At 31.4% G+C, this 14,691-nt stretch overlaps 4 protein-coding genes across 4 annotated transcripts; 1 reads left to right on the top strand and 3 right to left on the bottom strand.

Annotated features, from left to right (window-relative positions):
* Positions 1-385: 385 nt before the first annotated feature.
* On the bottom strand, positions 386-1,000 carry LOC113365965. Its single transcript, XM_026607509.1, has one exon. It carries the CDS (start codon positions 998-1,000, stop codon positions 386-388), a length of 615 nt encoding a protein of 204 aa, XP_026463294.1.
* A 4,396-nt stretch (positions 1,001-5,396) lies between these two features.
* Positions 5,397-11,096, bottom strand: LOC113365963 (cuticle protein 38-like). Its single transcript, XM_026607507.1, is given in 3 exon segments — positions 5,397-5,748; positions 10,657-10,925; positions 11,085-11,096. Coding segments are annotated over 3 exon segments (606 nt in total). The 3' UTR covers positions 5,397-5,423.
* LOC113368456 (pupal cuticle protein G1A-like) lies at positions 5,598-10,155 on the top strand. Its single transcript, XM_026610003.1, has 3 exons — positions 5,598-5,729; positions 9,497-9,646; positions 9,774-10,155. Exons 2-3 carry the CDS (start codon positions 9,635-9,637, stop codon positions 10,065-10,067), a joined length of 306 nt encoding a protein of 101 aa, XP_026465788.1. The 5' UTR covers positions 5,598-5,729; positions 9,497-9,634; the 3' UTR covers positions 10,068-10,155.
* A 775-nt stretch (positions 11,097-11,871) lies between the features above and the next one.
* Positions 11,872-14,249, bottom strand: LOC113365961 (cuticle protein 65-like). The gene is made up of 3 exons (XM_026607505.1): positions 14,193-14,249; positions 13,868-14,032; positions 11,872-12,018 (listed from the first exon to the last, which is right to left on the bottom strand). Exons 1-3 carry the CDS (start codon positions 14,202-14,204, stop codon positions 11,872-11,874), a joined length of 324 nt encoding a protein of 107 aa, XP_026463290.1. The 5' UTR covers positions 14,205-14,249.
* Between the last annotated feature and the right edge of the window lie 442 nt (positions 14,250-14,691).

The following is a 14,691-nucleotide window of genomic DNA, read 5'->3' as shown; positions in this document are numbered from 1 at the left end:
TTTTTTTTTTTTTTTTTTTTGTTTTTTTATTGGCCTTGCTAACTTGAGCATTTAGCCACTTACTACATTACATTATATTTAATACAATAATTAACTAATTATACTTAAAACTAATTTTACATTCTTTCACAAATCACATAGCAACCTATAACATTTTATATTCTGTAATACAGTAAATAAATTGAAAGGTTTAACACACTGATTTAACTTATATAACTTGTCAACATTATCTTCCTTTGCACTACATATCTATTACACTCCATAACAATATGCTCGCAGGTACCGCTTGCACCACCGCATGCACATTGGTCTGACTCCATAAGTTTCAACCGAAACATATGAGTTGGAAATAACCCGTGATTTAATCTCAATCTCGTAACTGTCACTACACCCTTCTGTCTTCTTCTTTAAATTGCTCCTGCCATAGTTTTTTATTCACTACCGGTTTAATTCTTTTATAATACTGACCACGTGTCTGAGATGAAACATCCCAATCTTTTTGCCATTCCATGTTGATCCTTTGCGACACTTTATTTAAAAAATCTTTATACATGGCAACCTTTACCTCTGGCCCATGCTCTGAAGCCCTCTTTGCTAATTCATTCCCTACAATCCCAGAGTGTGCCTTGACCCATAATAATTTCACATTATGGCCCCCTTCTACTAGTCTAGCAATATTATTCCAAATTACATAGTACTCTGCATCAAGTAATTTTGTTGTATAGAATAAGTTTTGCAATTTTGCAATGCAGCTTTTATTGTCTGTAAATATAATCGCTTTCTGAAAATTGTATCTTTTTATTAATTCTAGTGCTTTTTTAATTGCTATTAATTCAGTCGTAAATACTGACACAAAATCCGGAAATTTATAACCTAATTTTATCTTTAAATTTTCCTGAAACACCGCACAACCAGCCATATTTTTGTATTTAGAGCCATCCGTAAAAATAAACTTAAATTCATTTAAATTATCATCATCAACCTTGAAAATCTTCTCCATAATTAAAGTGCAGTCTAGATGGAGAATATTATAATACGGATGCTTCGTGTACTTGACCGTGCCTGCACTAATCTCTGATACATACCTATAACTATTAACTAAACTAGGAATTGTTTTTTTTTCTCCAGTACTTGCTCATTATCGTATCTATAGCAACCTTATCTATTTTATCTATTATTGGTGTATTTTGTACTAAAAGTCTCTTTATTATAAATTTGTCGCTCAGGTATTGTCTTCTGAGGTTTAACGGCAATTCACCACTTTCCACGAGTAAAGCATTGGTAGGCGTGGATGTCATTGCTCCAAGGCATATTCTTAAACTTTTATACTGCGCTTTGTCTAATTTTTTACAGTGCATGTTATTATTAAAAATTATGCACCCGTAATCTAAGTGCGGTCTAATTAGCGCTTTGTATAATTTAAGGGCAGTAATAGGATGAGCCCCCCACCATGTTCCAATCACCATCCTCAATAAATTAATATTTTTTTCGACTTTTTTATTACATAATTAATATGCGTTTTGAATGAGAGTTTTTGATCAAAAATTATCCCTAGGAATTTATATTTTTCAATTTTGATGGAATGGTTCCAACTATTAATACTTGTAGGGAAATTTTTGTCCCTATGCCTTGTGAAAATACCTACCGAACTCTTGTCATCAACAACTCAAGACTTTTTTTGCTAGCCACACATGAAAGTGTTCAATGTTCCGAGACATTGCATCTATAGCTTCCTGGACTCTGTTTCTCCACGTATACTACAACATCGTCTGCATATTGCAAAATTTTAGTACCAGGTTCCCAAATTATTCTATTTCCCTTACATACAAGGCGTATAAAATTGGGCTTAAAATACCGCCTTGCGGAAGACCCTTATACATCTTTCTTGGTCCTATGATCGTATCATTAATTTTGAAGTAAACGTTTCTCTCAAAAACTGAAGCAGTTATAGCCCTCGAAAATTCATGTGGAAGTCCTATATCATTCATGGCTTTGCTTAAAATTTCAGGAATAACTTATCGTAACTCCTCTGATATCGCTAAACAATGCCACGACATAGTTATTTTTAGCATTAGAAAATGTAAGTCAGCAAGAAAATACTTAAGTTATCATATGTTCCAAGGCCTTTTCGAAATCCATATTGACTTGTCGGCAAAATATTATTTTTTTCTACCCACCATTCTAAAACGCCTTTTAATCATCCTGTCTTTGCTTTAGCGACACATGAAGCTAGCGATATTGGTCTATATGACGATATTATACTTGGGTTTCTCTGGGCTTTCTTAATAAAAATTAATACGTAATCATTCCATTCCGAATTTTTTCAGGTGTTAACCATACATTGTTGATAATTTCAATAAATATTTTCTTGGCCGAAAATGGTAGATTACTAATCATAGAATAAAATATAAGATCCTTACCCGGTGCTGTATCCGTATTTTTCCCAAAAACTAAATTTAACTCCCATAATGAAAACGGTTTTAGCAGCATATGATCTTTCAGTAACGAATTGCTTTTGTAACATATTCCAATACAAGATTCGACCCCGGCAGGGGCATAATAATCCATTACTCCTTCTCTTATTTCATGCGGTATATTTTCATTTCGAATTAACAGGCTCCACAAAATTTTTAAGACGTTTGATCATTGCAAATACCTCCCTCGGTGGGGTATTCGGTTTTAGATTATCCGTAAACTGATACCATTTATGTTTTTTCTTTTTCTTGAAAATTCTTCTAATATTACTGTTAATAGTATTACATACAACAAAGTTTTCATAACTAGACTTTTGTCTATATATTTTTCCGCCTTTCTGCGCTCTCTTATTATTTTTATCACACTCCTCATCCCACCATACTGGTTTAGCACATTTAGCATTCAGGTCCCCATTTTTTATCGGAATACTTTTTCTGGCCGCTGAATTAATAGCATTTATGAAAAATTCATACGCACGAACCGGGTCGTTGCTATTAAAACTCTCCAAATTTTTTCCTATCTCTGACTGGTATTTTGTCCAATCGGCTTTTTTACAATTCCAACTTGGATTATATTTTCTTGCTCTTGGCACACCTCTCAACTTCAGCAAAATTGGATAATGATCCGACCCTAATGAATCATCACATACATTCCAGTCTATTCTGTGCGCAAAATTATGCGAACACAAAGAGATGTCTACTACTGACATATTATTTTTAAATTTTAAGGTAGGCTTTCCATTATTGAGAATATATAAATTATTATTTTCAATAGCCTCTAAGAAATTATTACCATATTTGTCACTAAAATTACTACCCATGAAAAGTGATGTGCATTGAAATCTCCACAAAGAATAACGGGTTTGGGCAATCGCGAAAGAAAATCATTCCACTCATTTACTGAGACATAATAATTAGGTGCAACATAAATAGAAATAACGTATAATTTAACATTTCCTACCATTAAGTAAATTCCACAACTTTGGCATCTTTTTGGATCCAAAGATCCTAAATTAATTGCTACCACATTATATGGCTGGTTACGATGCACGAATATCGCCGCACCTCCTTTTCCATCATCTCTGTCCTCTCTCACTATATTATAATTTGAAAATACATAAGTTTTCTCTTTCTGAAACCAGGTTTCAGTAATAGCCAAGATTGATATATCTCGACATGACAAAAAATATTCTAAACTACTTCTATTAGACATAAATGACCTTGCATTCCACTGAAGAATTGTTACATCCATTACAGAGTTATTCTCTAAATTTGTACTTGCCATAAAATCGATTTGTATTAATTATTTATAACTTTTTTAAATGTTATTATATATACACACTATTCTTGTCATGTTCTATTAAGTATTTATTAGTAATTACGACCGAAACTAAAGACATTATTGGTGCTGATTTCCAGCTCCACCCCGCTGTACATTCAATATCTTTTTCATTTCAAATATTAGCAATTTAAATTGATTTTCATCACCCGTACTGCAAATTTCCTTCATTAATTTCATAACCTCTGCAATGTTTTATCTGAGTCTTTATACTGCTCACTTATATTCCTAATTGACCGATCTACGGTTACATGTTCCGAATTTGATTTTACACGCTTCCTAGGACTATACTTTGTTTCCAACTGGTTGTAAGTAACTGCTGCTGATACCAGCTCCTCCTTTTTATTCTCTGTGAAATTGGTCTTAATCTCGGACTTTCTGTTTATGGTTTTGAAACCATATCTTTTAGGTCTACTGATTGTGGCCACCTTTCCGTCATCATTACGTTCTTCACCTTCCATGTCTGATAAGACGTCGAATCTATTAATGTGGTTTAAAACCGGGCCTGATGTCTGTTTATGATTTGTATTGGATTTAATGACTGGAAAGTCATTATTTTTATCAAAACTAACAAACTTGGATTTAGTCTTGCTAGCATATGTATCGCGTCGAATTAAATCTCTCGCTTCATGGTAAGGTATGTTCTGCATAGAATAATTTAATATATATCTGCAATGTTACCATAGGGATAACTGACTTGTAACGCGAAGCAACCGAAAAGTTACCATAGGGATAACTGACTTGAAACGCGAGGACAAGGCATATATAACTATATATTGTAATTTTGTGTATATTTTAATTGTTATTCATTATGTCAAATAATTGTATTTTTGAGTCCTCTTGGAGAAATCTGTGGGCTATATATTTAAATAAATAAATAAATAAATAAATAAATATATTTCACACAATCCATTTGTGATTTTTCAAGTTAGTATTTTGTGAAACATTGTTTAATTACAAGTTTAATGCTTATATTGCCATAGTGCAGTGCATTACCATATCCTGATACCATTATTTATTGATTTTTCTATTTTAACAAGATTAAAATAACTAATTGTAAGTACTTTTTACTCTTTGTAATTTGGTGAGTAAATCGGACTATATTGTTGATTTAGGAGATATAGCATGTGCTATTTTGTTAATACTAGTAATTATTGTGGCAATAGAATTTAAAATATTTAAATTTTTTGATTAAAATGCAATGAATTTAAGAATAATTGCATTAATAATATTTTATTTGCCTTATTGTAAATAATTTTGTAATATTGTATGAAAATATTGTAAAATATTGTAAATATTGTTAATAATTTCTTTGTAATGAATTTAAGCTTCAATACTTGCAATACTACCTGCAATGAATTTGAGTTTAACACTGAATATATAGCTTAACCAAGAACTGAATTCAAACTTAATTTAGAGATCAAGATAATCTAGTAATAAAACTATTGAATTGTATTGCCAATTATTTATTTCTTGAATTCGATTTTGTATTCGATGAAATAACTCCTGTTTGAAATGATTATATTTTTGTATGGACAATATTATCAGTCTTTATTAATGTGCATTTTGTTATAGGTGAAAAGTCTCGATCTGCTGCGCGTCCTCCGAATCTACCAGGCGTGAAGCAATGGAGCCGAGTAAGCCAAAGCTGGTGTGTAATGTGCGCCCACAACGGCCGGTGCCACGACTGGTGCTACGACTGGAGCCGAGTCGTGAACCACCGTGCTGGATTGGTGAGAGACCGAAGTTGGAACCGACTTGACGACTGTCAGAGGAGCAGAGTACGCGAGTGGAGCAGCATAAGCCAGAGGGGCTGTGTAAGAGTAGGCTAAGCCGAGGTTTCCGGGACGGGCAACTACTACGGCGACGAGAGCGAACAACACCACCTAAATTCAATATACAACAATAACTGTCAGGTATTGTTGAGAATTACAACTTACACATTTTATAATAGGTTGTCAAATATCTCCCTTCCGCCTTTTTGTATTATAAACCAAGAGCAAAAGGGAGATATTTGACAACCTAATATGTTATATTTTGTTAGAAATAAGCGTATACGTTATTTAGAAGCCTGATAAAATATTATCACATACAAAAGAAGTTAGATATTATATATAATGTAGGTTCTATTCTAACATACCAACTTGAACATCTTGATAATTGTTATTTAGAGCTTCTAGAGGTCTGTGTTGCTTCTCGAATAAGCTTTTGAAACTGTTTCTTGAGCAACAGTTGATTGTTCTTTTATATGTCGTCCGCAGCTGACCATGAAAAAACAGCTCGGCTTAACCAACGTCCGCAGATGACCAAAACATTGCAAAACGGGAGCATTTTCGAATGTATCGATACAACAAATTGTCCATTTAGTGAAAATGCATCGATGCGCCGAAAACAATAGTGGACAATATTTAATAATGATTGATATAATTATCTGATGTGCGTAAATCATTATGGTGCGATACTTGATAAATTAATTTCAATATTATTGATGCTCATATATTGACAAACTATTTCACTGGAATATAAAATGCATTATATGATTACAGTTAACTGCAACAAATTTTGGAATGGTTATTATTTATTACCTTTGATAATTATTAATTAAAATATATAAAAAACATAACAGTACGTCAGTGATACTTTCAAATAATCGATTCAATATATTAGTAAACCATATGGCCTATTGATCTAATAGATTTAGAAGTCTAATAGATTTAACTTAAATGCCTATGGCAAAACCCTCAATATAACAAGTTTTACTTGCACTTTATTAATAACGTTCGCAATAAAATACCAATGAATCGATTGTCAAATATTAGCAGGGAAATAAATTTACAAGAAATACCTGTTTCAGAAGTTCAAAGCTTCAAAATTAAATATATTTCGAGCAAGGTTCTTGCTGAATTGATATGATAATATATATGGTACATACGTCATGAATTTCTGTTTATGAGCTAAAAGGTTTATAATAAATATATTTATTCTCTGTTGTGATCTATAGTTTTTATCTCAATTAGAAAAGTTTTAATATATTTAATGATATGATACAAATGACGTAATACAAATCACAATATTATGATAGCATGATTATGATAGCATGATTATGATTAGTTAGCATGATTAGTTTTCAAATTCTATTTCTATTTCTTTGTGTGTAAATCAAAGAGCAAGTATTATGAACGACTTTTTGAATAGTTTAATTAAATTAATTAAAAATGTATAAATGTAATGTATGTAGTTAAAAATGTAAATGTATTAAATTTATTTACTAAATCTTGCACTAGGCCCACTTTTGTCTAGATAAGAATATTAACATAGATATAAAATAGGTACTGTAAATAATAATTCGCATGTACATATTTACAACACATAGGCCTACTTATTAAACATTTTTATAAAAACTTTGAAAATAATTGTAACAATTACTTTCTTTCGAAGGCGACAGTGGTGCGCACCTGCGCCGTGATTTTTTTTTATTTTTAAGAAGACGATAAGATGCAATGCAATAGCGTAGGTACGGCTCGGTACTTGAACTGTTCAAGGACTCCCGCTAATATTAATGCGGTCCGGTGTTGTGCGACACGATTTGGATTTCTTTAGAAATACTTGCCCTAAATAAAAATATACTTCTGTGTCTTCAACTCAATCAACACAGACAGGGAAGTTGAAAATATTCAATTTTTTACATACCTGGAACGGTAATTGATCTGCTTCGTTGCGGCATTATTATTGCAAACAGTTCGCCCGTGTATTTAAATCCTACTTATTTCTAATAACTGAGAAAATTATACAACTTCTCAGTCACGATAAATTATACAATGGAAATTAAATAGGTCAAAGAATTATACGAGGGTTTTGAACCCTTTCCATACAGAACCTGAAAATATTGAAATACTTCTAAAGTTATACAATAAATTATACAAATTTTTCATTGTTAGTTAACTATTTCTCTTACAATATACGTTAAAAAATTATTCAACGTGTAATTCAATTATTTTACGTGTCATTCTAATCACATAGTTTCAACATTAGGAATAGAAATGTTAAAGTGGCCTCTTAATCATTTTAATAAAGTTATATGAATTTGAATATATTTAAATAAGAATCGTAGTATTTCAGAATAGAAGAATCTTTGCTAATGTTAATTGCTTGTTTGTATTGAATCAAGGCATCGATTTGAGGACATATGATCGACTATAGTCAATCTGATCATTAAAATCAAAGTTATTTGCATATAGATAAACAAATTAAATAGCAAATATCTTAATTATGAAAAATTGTTGCAGTATTATTTCCAAAATATCGACCGTTATTATCGATGCAAATGTAAATGCTTTATTATTGTAATGTAAGCATATTGTTTCTAATTTGTCATGCAATTATTTGACTTACTAGTAGTTCATGCACTATTATTTTTTCATTTCAAGCAGTGTTGATTTAATGATGAGTAAATATGTTTGCACATATTTAGAAAATGAAAAAGCAGAAGTTAATGTAAATGATAAAAAAATAATAGACAGTTGTTTATTATTATAATATTTATTTATTAAACTTTTTTTCAAGGTCGAGACAAATTTTTTGTACAGCAGCAATTTGTCTGAACAAATATGGGATCATATAATAATGACCGAAAATAAGATTATTTTAATTCTCCTGTGCACTATTATCTCTTCGTTTGTTTGATTTTGTTCTTGTCAATCGTTAAACTGATTTGCTAATTTCGTTGGTTATTGCTACGATAGATATTTAGAAAATGAGGAATCGCAGCATACACACATTTTGTGGCATGTTTTTACTCTATAGCTGATACTTTTAATCGAAATAACTCCAACGAAACGAAAGGGCTTCATAAATTGTAATAATAATTAATCAAATAGACATAGGACAACCATTAATAAGTTTTGACAACAGCTATTAGAAGTGAATGATAGCATGCAACATAATCATTTATATTTCGATATTATGCAACGATTGCACGTATGTCATTGCTGCATAACTATTAGCTCACGACTGGAACTCGACAACTCGTTCACTGACGGGAAATGTGGGTTATGGATCTTCGGCCGCGCTATTTCTCTTGCAATGGTACGTGCCGCCATGTCTCTCGGTACATTTTTGTTTCTGAATCACTTGCTTGCTAATCTTACTAGCTCAATCGACAATAAAACTTTCGCCGTCGACTCGTAGTAAGTACCATTACGCAATGGAAAAGACAATGATGTTTTACATAATTTTCTTATCATATTGTTAGAAAAGACTTGTATGATTTCATATGACATAGATGGCCTTTATTAGTAACATGTAAATCAGCATAATTTCGTAATTTTCTCAGACCGTTGATATTTTATAGCCTTTGGTCTATATCGGAATACTTATTATTTTCGTCTGTCTGTGCACCATCCTAGCGATCGAATTAATATTGTCTGTGCCCATACAAAGATATCGTATATGTATAAATAATTACATTACTCGATCATATTATATATGGCATAACTTCGATTATACCAGTGTGATATATGTTGCGCAAAGGTTTCAGTGAAGGCCTAATAATCTTGTCTAGTTGAGGCATTGCTTATTGAAAAATTGTAAAAATTTAACTTGTCTTGTCGTCTTATTAAATCACACATGGAACGCCTTCATTGCATACTGCGATATTAATGGTACGCTTCTTTTGCAACTTCAGCACTTCCTCTACTTCCACATCAAGGTTATTCTGTTGTCTAGTACTATATAGTCTGATGTCGTTCTGTAGACCTGCACAGTTGTAAATTCAACAGCAAATCATTCAGACCTCCTGAGAATTATTCAAAACTAAATCAAAATGTTCAAACTGGTAAGTGATTCCGAGACACAGTATTGCTAAATCAATTGATTTATCATTATTATCAATGAATTATGGCAAATGAATACATATATTTGTGACATTAAACCGAAATATGTAATTTTAATAATGTTCCTAGGTCGTTTTATTTGCTCTCGTAGCTGTAGCTTTTGCTCGCCCAGGATACGTAGCGCCTTTGGCTTATACGGCCCCTGTGATAAGTCACTACTCCGCTCCATTAGTCGTTAAAAGTGTACCCCATGCCATATCTCACCAATCCAGCACTGTAGTTCATGGAGCATCACACGTCATTGCTCCTGTAGTTAGTCACTATTCTGCTCCAGCTATCGGCCACCATTATACTGCGCCAGTAGTCAGCTCTTATGCGTCACCATTGGTTTACGGCCATCACGGCCTCGTACATGGATGGTAGTTTGCAGATTATGAATTATACTTGCCGTTTAATACACCAATTACATTGGACTTATCATAATCAAGAGAAAACGAGATGTCTACAACATTGTAAATATTAAAACTATAATCATATAATGAATTGTCTAGAAAAAAAACATATACAAATAAAATGTTAGTTAATTTATAAAGTTTTTTTAATTATATTACTGATGATTCTAGAGCATTATTAAAAAAGTTAAGAATTAATTTTCATTTTCATGTAATTGAACACAAAGTTTTAATATGATATATATCTGATAAAATGTATTCACTTTGAACATACTTTTTTTCTAAATCAAAAATCTGTAAGGAGATAATGTCATGAATTTCCACAGCAAAGCAATTAAAAGACAAAATGTTGAATTTATTACAATATCATGTATTTACAGCTTTAGTGAATTATAAATCAAAGCGGATATAATCAAAACTAAATTTATTAAAATTACAAATTTTTTATTCAATCTAACGAGTGACTTTAATAATTATGTCACGAAGTGAGGAAAAAGTTTGAAATTGAAAATATATATTACAAAAACTTAATTTAAAAGATGTTCCTTTATCCTTGTTACCAAGTGCTTAAAACTGGCGATGAGTAGCTGACCACTGGGGTGCCGTAATGACTTACAACGGGAGCTGCAGCATAGTGACTGACTACGGGAGCTACGACGGGGGCTGAGCCATGGACTACGGTACTGGACTGGTGCGATACGGCATGGGGAACTGTTTTTACTACGGTTAAAGATGGTTCGGCGTAGCTGACGAGAGGTGCAGTGTAAGCAACAGGTGCTACGTATCCTGGACGGGCTGCTGCCACGGCTAACAAGGCGAAAAGTGCCACCTAATAAAAATATCGTATTTTAAACTACGTCAATCAATAGCACAAAGTTTTACTCAGAACTTAGCCGAAGTATTTTCAAGCAATTTATATAATAATTCGTACACAAGAGTGATAACTAATTATTTTCAATTACTAATTAGTTCAGTGATTTCTACTAACCAACTTGAACATTTTTCTGCCGTTTACTTTCAAGAGGTCTGCTAATAGCACTGATTTAAATTTGACTGTATAGATCTTGAGATGAATTCGATCTATATAGTACTACATCTCGAATTGACCTTGATATAATAGAGGAAGTGATTGCCTAAATCATAAACCAAAACATTGCTAAACGAGTTTACGGTCATTTATACACGACAAATGATTTGAGTGTTTTTGTTAATTTTTTACACATTGGTTTTGAAGATAGTTTAAAGGTAATTTAAAACGGTTTTTATGCTATGCGTGTTGAACTTACAATAGATCATGACACTAATGTGAGACTTTAATAAAAACTACCATTCCTTAGTATGTTAGTAAATATTTAATGTATCATACGTTAGAGTTCAAAAACTCATTGAAATGGGGCAGGTTCGTCAATTATAATTAATAATACATTATTGTATTTACATGAATATGTAATCTCAAATTATATATTTTATATACAATTTTATATATTGATTTTTTAATCAATAAATTGAATCGGACACATGTGACAAAAAATTTCACTTAAACTTTATTAAATCCCTTTTACATGCTTGCCGTACAATAAATTTGACTTAAAGTTTTGACTTATACCAATAAATTTAAAATTCCACATAATTAAAAGAGAAATGACTGAGACTTCTGATGCAAAATAATATATTTTTTATGAAAACTTATATACATTCTATGGAACGATGATGTTAATTTTGAGTATGTGATTGAGTATTATTCTCTTGTCCTCTTGAATCTTCTTGTTTGTCGATCAGTGATGGTAGCCGTAACCGTAGCCATAGCCGTGGCCGTAGCCGTGGCCGTATCCCAAAGGCGAAGCGTAGCTCAGAGGGGTATCATAATGCGAGTAGGCCAGTGGCAAAGGGGCCGCGTGGTAAACGGGGCTCTTCAAAGATACCTGCAATGGAATATATCAAAATATTTTATTCGAATTTAAATGCTCCCGCACGATTTATTAGCTTATTATGCATATATGTACAAATATCAATACACAAATGCCTGTATATATATATATATATATATATATATATATATATATATATATATATGAGTAAGTTCTTGTGGAGCGATACATAAAAAAATAAAAAGCAAAGATTTATAAATTAATCTTTAATCCAAAACGTTTCGACATTGTGTTTTGATGTGTACACACACTAGAAATTAGCACTAACGTTTATACATCTAACTTGTCAACACTATGAATTTTTATCATTTTTTGTATACCTACCAACGTTAATATCCACTGATGATGACTTTAAATTGAATGTCGAAACGTTTGGAATTAAAGATTAATTTATAAATCTTTGCTTTTATTCTTTGATGTATCGCCCCACAATATCTTACTCACACACACACACACACACACACACACACACACATATATATATATATATATATATATATATATATATACAAACGTTTGGCTGTATGAGTACATATATATATATATATATATATATATATATATATATATATATATATATATATATATATATATATATATATGTATATATATATCTCTTTTTTATACGACGATATTTATTTTTTGTATTTACTATACACATATCAATTTCGTTTTCAATTTATTTCTCAACTCCTATTATACTATTGTCGTGATTGCATTTCATATACACAGTAACGAATTTCTCGTATTACAAAAGTTCAATGGCCATGTCTATCAATATTATGTGGAAAAATCCGCTTAATACCAAATGCCTTTTATTAAAGATTTATTGTAGATATTTGAAATGTCGTTGCTGTTTTATTTTATTTCAAAAGTTTTTGATAGTTGACCTCAACGATTAATCCTTAATTTTTTCAATTTTGCGTTGCTGTATTTCTCATTGTTGTAAGCTCTAATTAAACTCGCTTGATTAATCTTGAAGATTTTTTATTAGCAATTGCCATAGTAAATTCCCATCACTTGTAATTATTACATTATATAACTGTCGTTTATATTGATTCAAGGAACTTTTTCATTAAATGATCAGCGAGTTTAATGACTTCCTTAGCAAGTAGATTTATTGAACGTTCTGCGGGTAATTTTTAGGGCACACTTTCTTTTGCTTCTTATTTTAGATACGAGTTTTAAAATATTTCCATCGTACAATTCGATACAAAAAAAGCTTTTCATTTCGAATCACACTTTCCAGACAGAAAAAATACCATTTATATAGACGGCATTTATATGAATTCTTTCAGCAGGGGTTTTTAGCATTGTTAAATTGCAGAGATAAGCAACCTAAGTACATTATTAATTTGATGTATGTGCTTGAATTGGCTTTAAAAATATTTTTGAAATTTAAATAATCAAATATTATTCTTTTTTTACATTTCCTAACCATAATTATAAACAATTGTTTCCATAAGTAATATTCTTCATAGTCGTTATGAATAAATGAACAATGAATATTAAAATCTATTAAAAATCATTTATGTAGCTTTATCTGCTAGTTATCATCCCATCTTTGAAAAAAAAAATTAGTTTTATTCAAAATTAAGTTTCACAATGTTACTCATCACGTATTTCATAAGGAATGTTTTGTTTGAGAAATAAGATTTAATAAAAATTAAATTATCGTCTGAAATAAATTGATTTTATGCAATCGATGGTGTTTATGGATATTTTCGGACTTTTTGGTTATAGTTTTTGCAATTTCGTATATCGATTCGAATGGAACATAATAAATAGGCATACAATCAAGCCCAAGCCCTAATGGATGAATATTTATAGAAGGTATATTGACCTTGTACGTGTTGGCGTAGGACGTGGCTAACGGATAGCTCTTGACGTAGGCCGCAGGAACGGCGTAAGACGAGGGCGCGCTGTAAACCAACGGGGCGGCACTATAGGCCAGCGGCGTGCCGACGTAGCCGGCGCAAGCAGCCGCAACGCACATCCAGAATATAACCTGGAACACAATAATTGTTAGATACTCATTATTTACACTTAACGATTGACTACATTTATTTTATATACAAAATCATATTGTAAATATTCCTAATAGTTATTAGTTTTTTTTCCTAAAGTTCAATTATTTGGTATAACAAATGAAAATACATTCTATTTACCACTTTGAACATTTTGAAACAACTTTTTACACCTTATTATCACTTCACAACTACTCGTTGTATGAATGCACTTGCTAGATATCGTCATAGTCTTTTATAGTATAGTATGTATTGTTCCTTTTACCTATGGGGGGTATTAGTGGGATTTGTGTTTCCTTAACGTTCAATTTCATTGTATAATATCACGTTCCGCTGATGAATTCTTCATAGCCGTAGCTCGCATTCTCAAGGTTTTCAATTTCTTTTCCCATAAATTATCCGTTCGAGTAAATTTCGTTCCGAATACTGAAAATCACAAGGTTTCCGTTTGCACAGATCGGCCTCCATCATTTGTCTCAGCATTTTCTTCAGTACAATAACATAGTATTCATTTTTTTTCATAGCTGCTAAATATATTATTCTCTAAGGTATTGCCTAACAATAATTGTAATAAATGAACAATAAATACTAATAACTATTTTGTATGCTGAAATAAATACTGAAATTGATTGTCGTGTCA

This window comes from Ctenocephalides felis, unplaced genomic scaffold, assembly GCF_003426905.1.
Source record: "Ctenocephalides felis isolate EL2017-DRISC unplaced genomic scaffold, ASM342690v1 CF-g0.4_SCAFFOLD_01170, whole genome shotgun sequence".
NCBI lineage: Eukaryota > Metazoa > Arthropoda > Insecta > Siphonaptera > Pulicidae > Ctenocephalides > Ctenocephalides felis.
The sequence above is the reverse complement of the archived record's forward strand: the minus strand, read 5'-3'. Positions and strand labels throughout refer to the sequence as shown.

Excerpts from the sequence above, each read along its gene's own strand:
- LOC113365961 (XM_026607505.1), bottom strand. Across the intron at positions 12,019-13,867 it reads CCTACGCCAACACGTACAAG|GTATCTTTGAAGAGCCCCGT; the intron begins GTCAATATACCT and ends ATTCCATTGCAG.
- LOC113365965 (XM_026607509.1), bottom strand. The coding sequence starts at position 1,000 with ATGGAGAAGATTTTCAAGGTTGATGATGATAATTTAAATGAATTTAAG.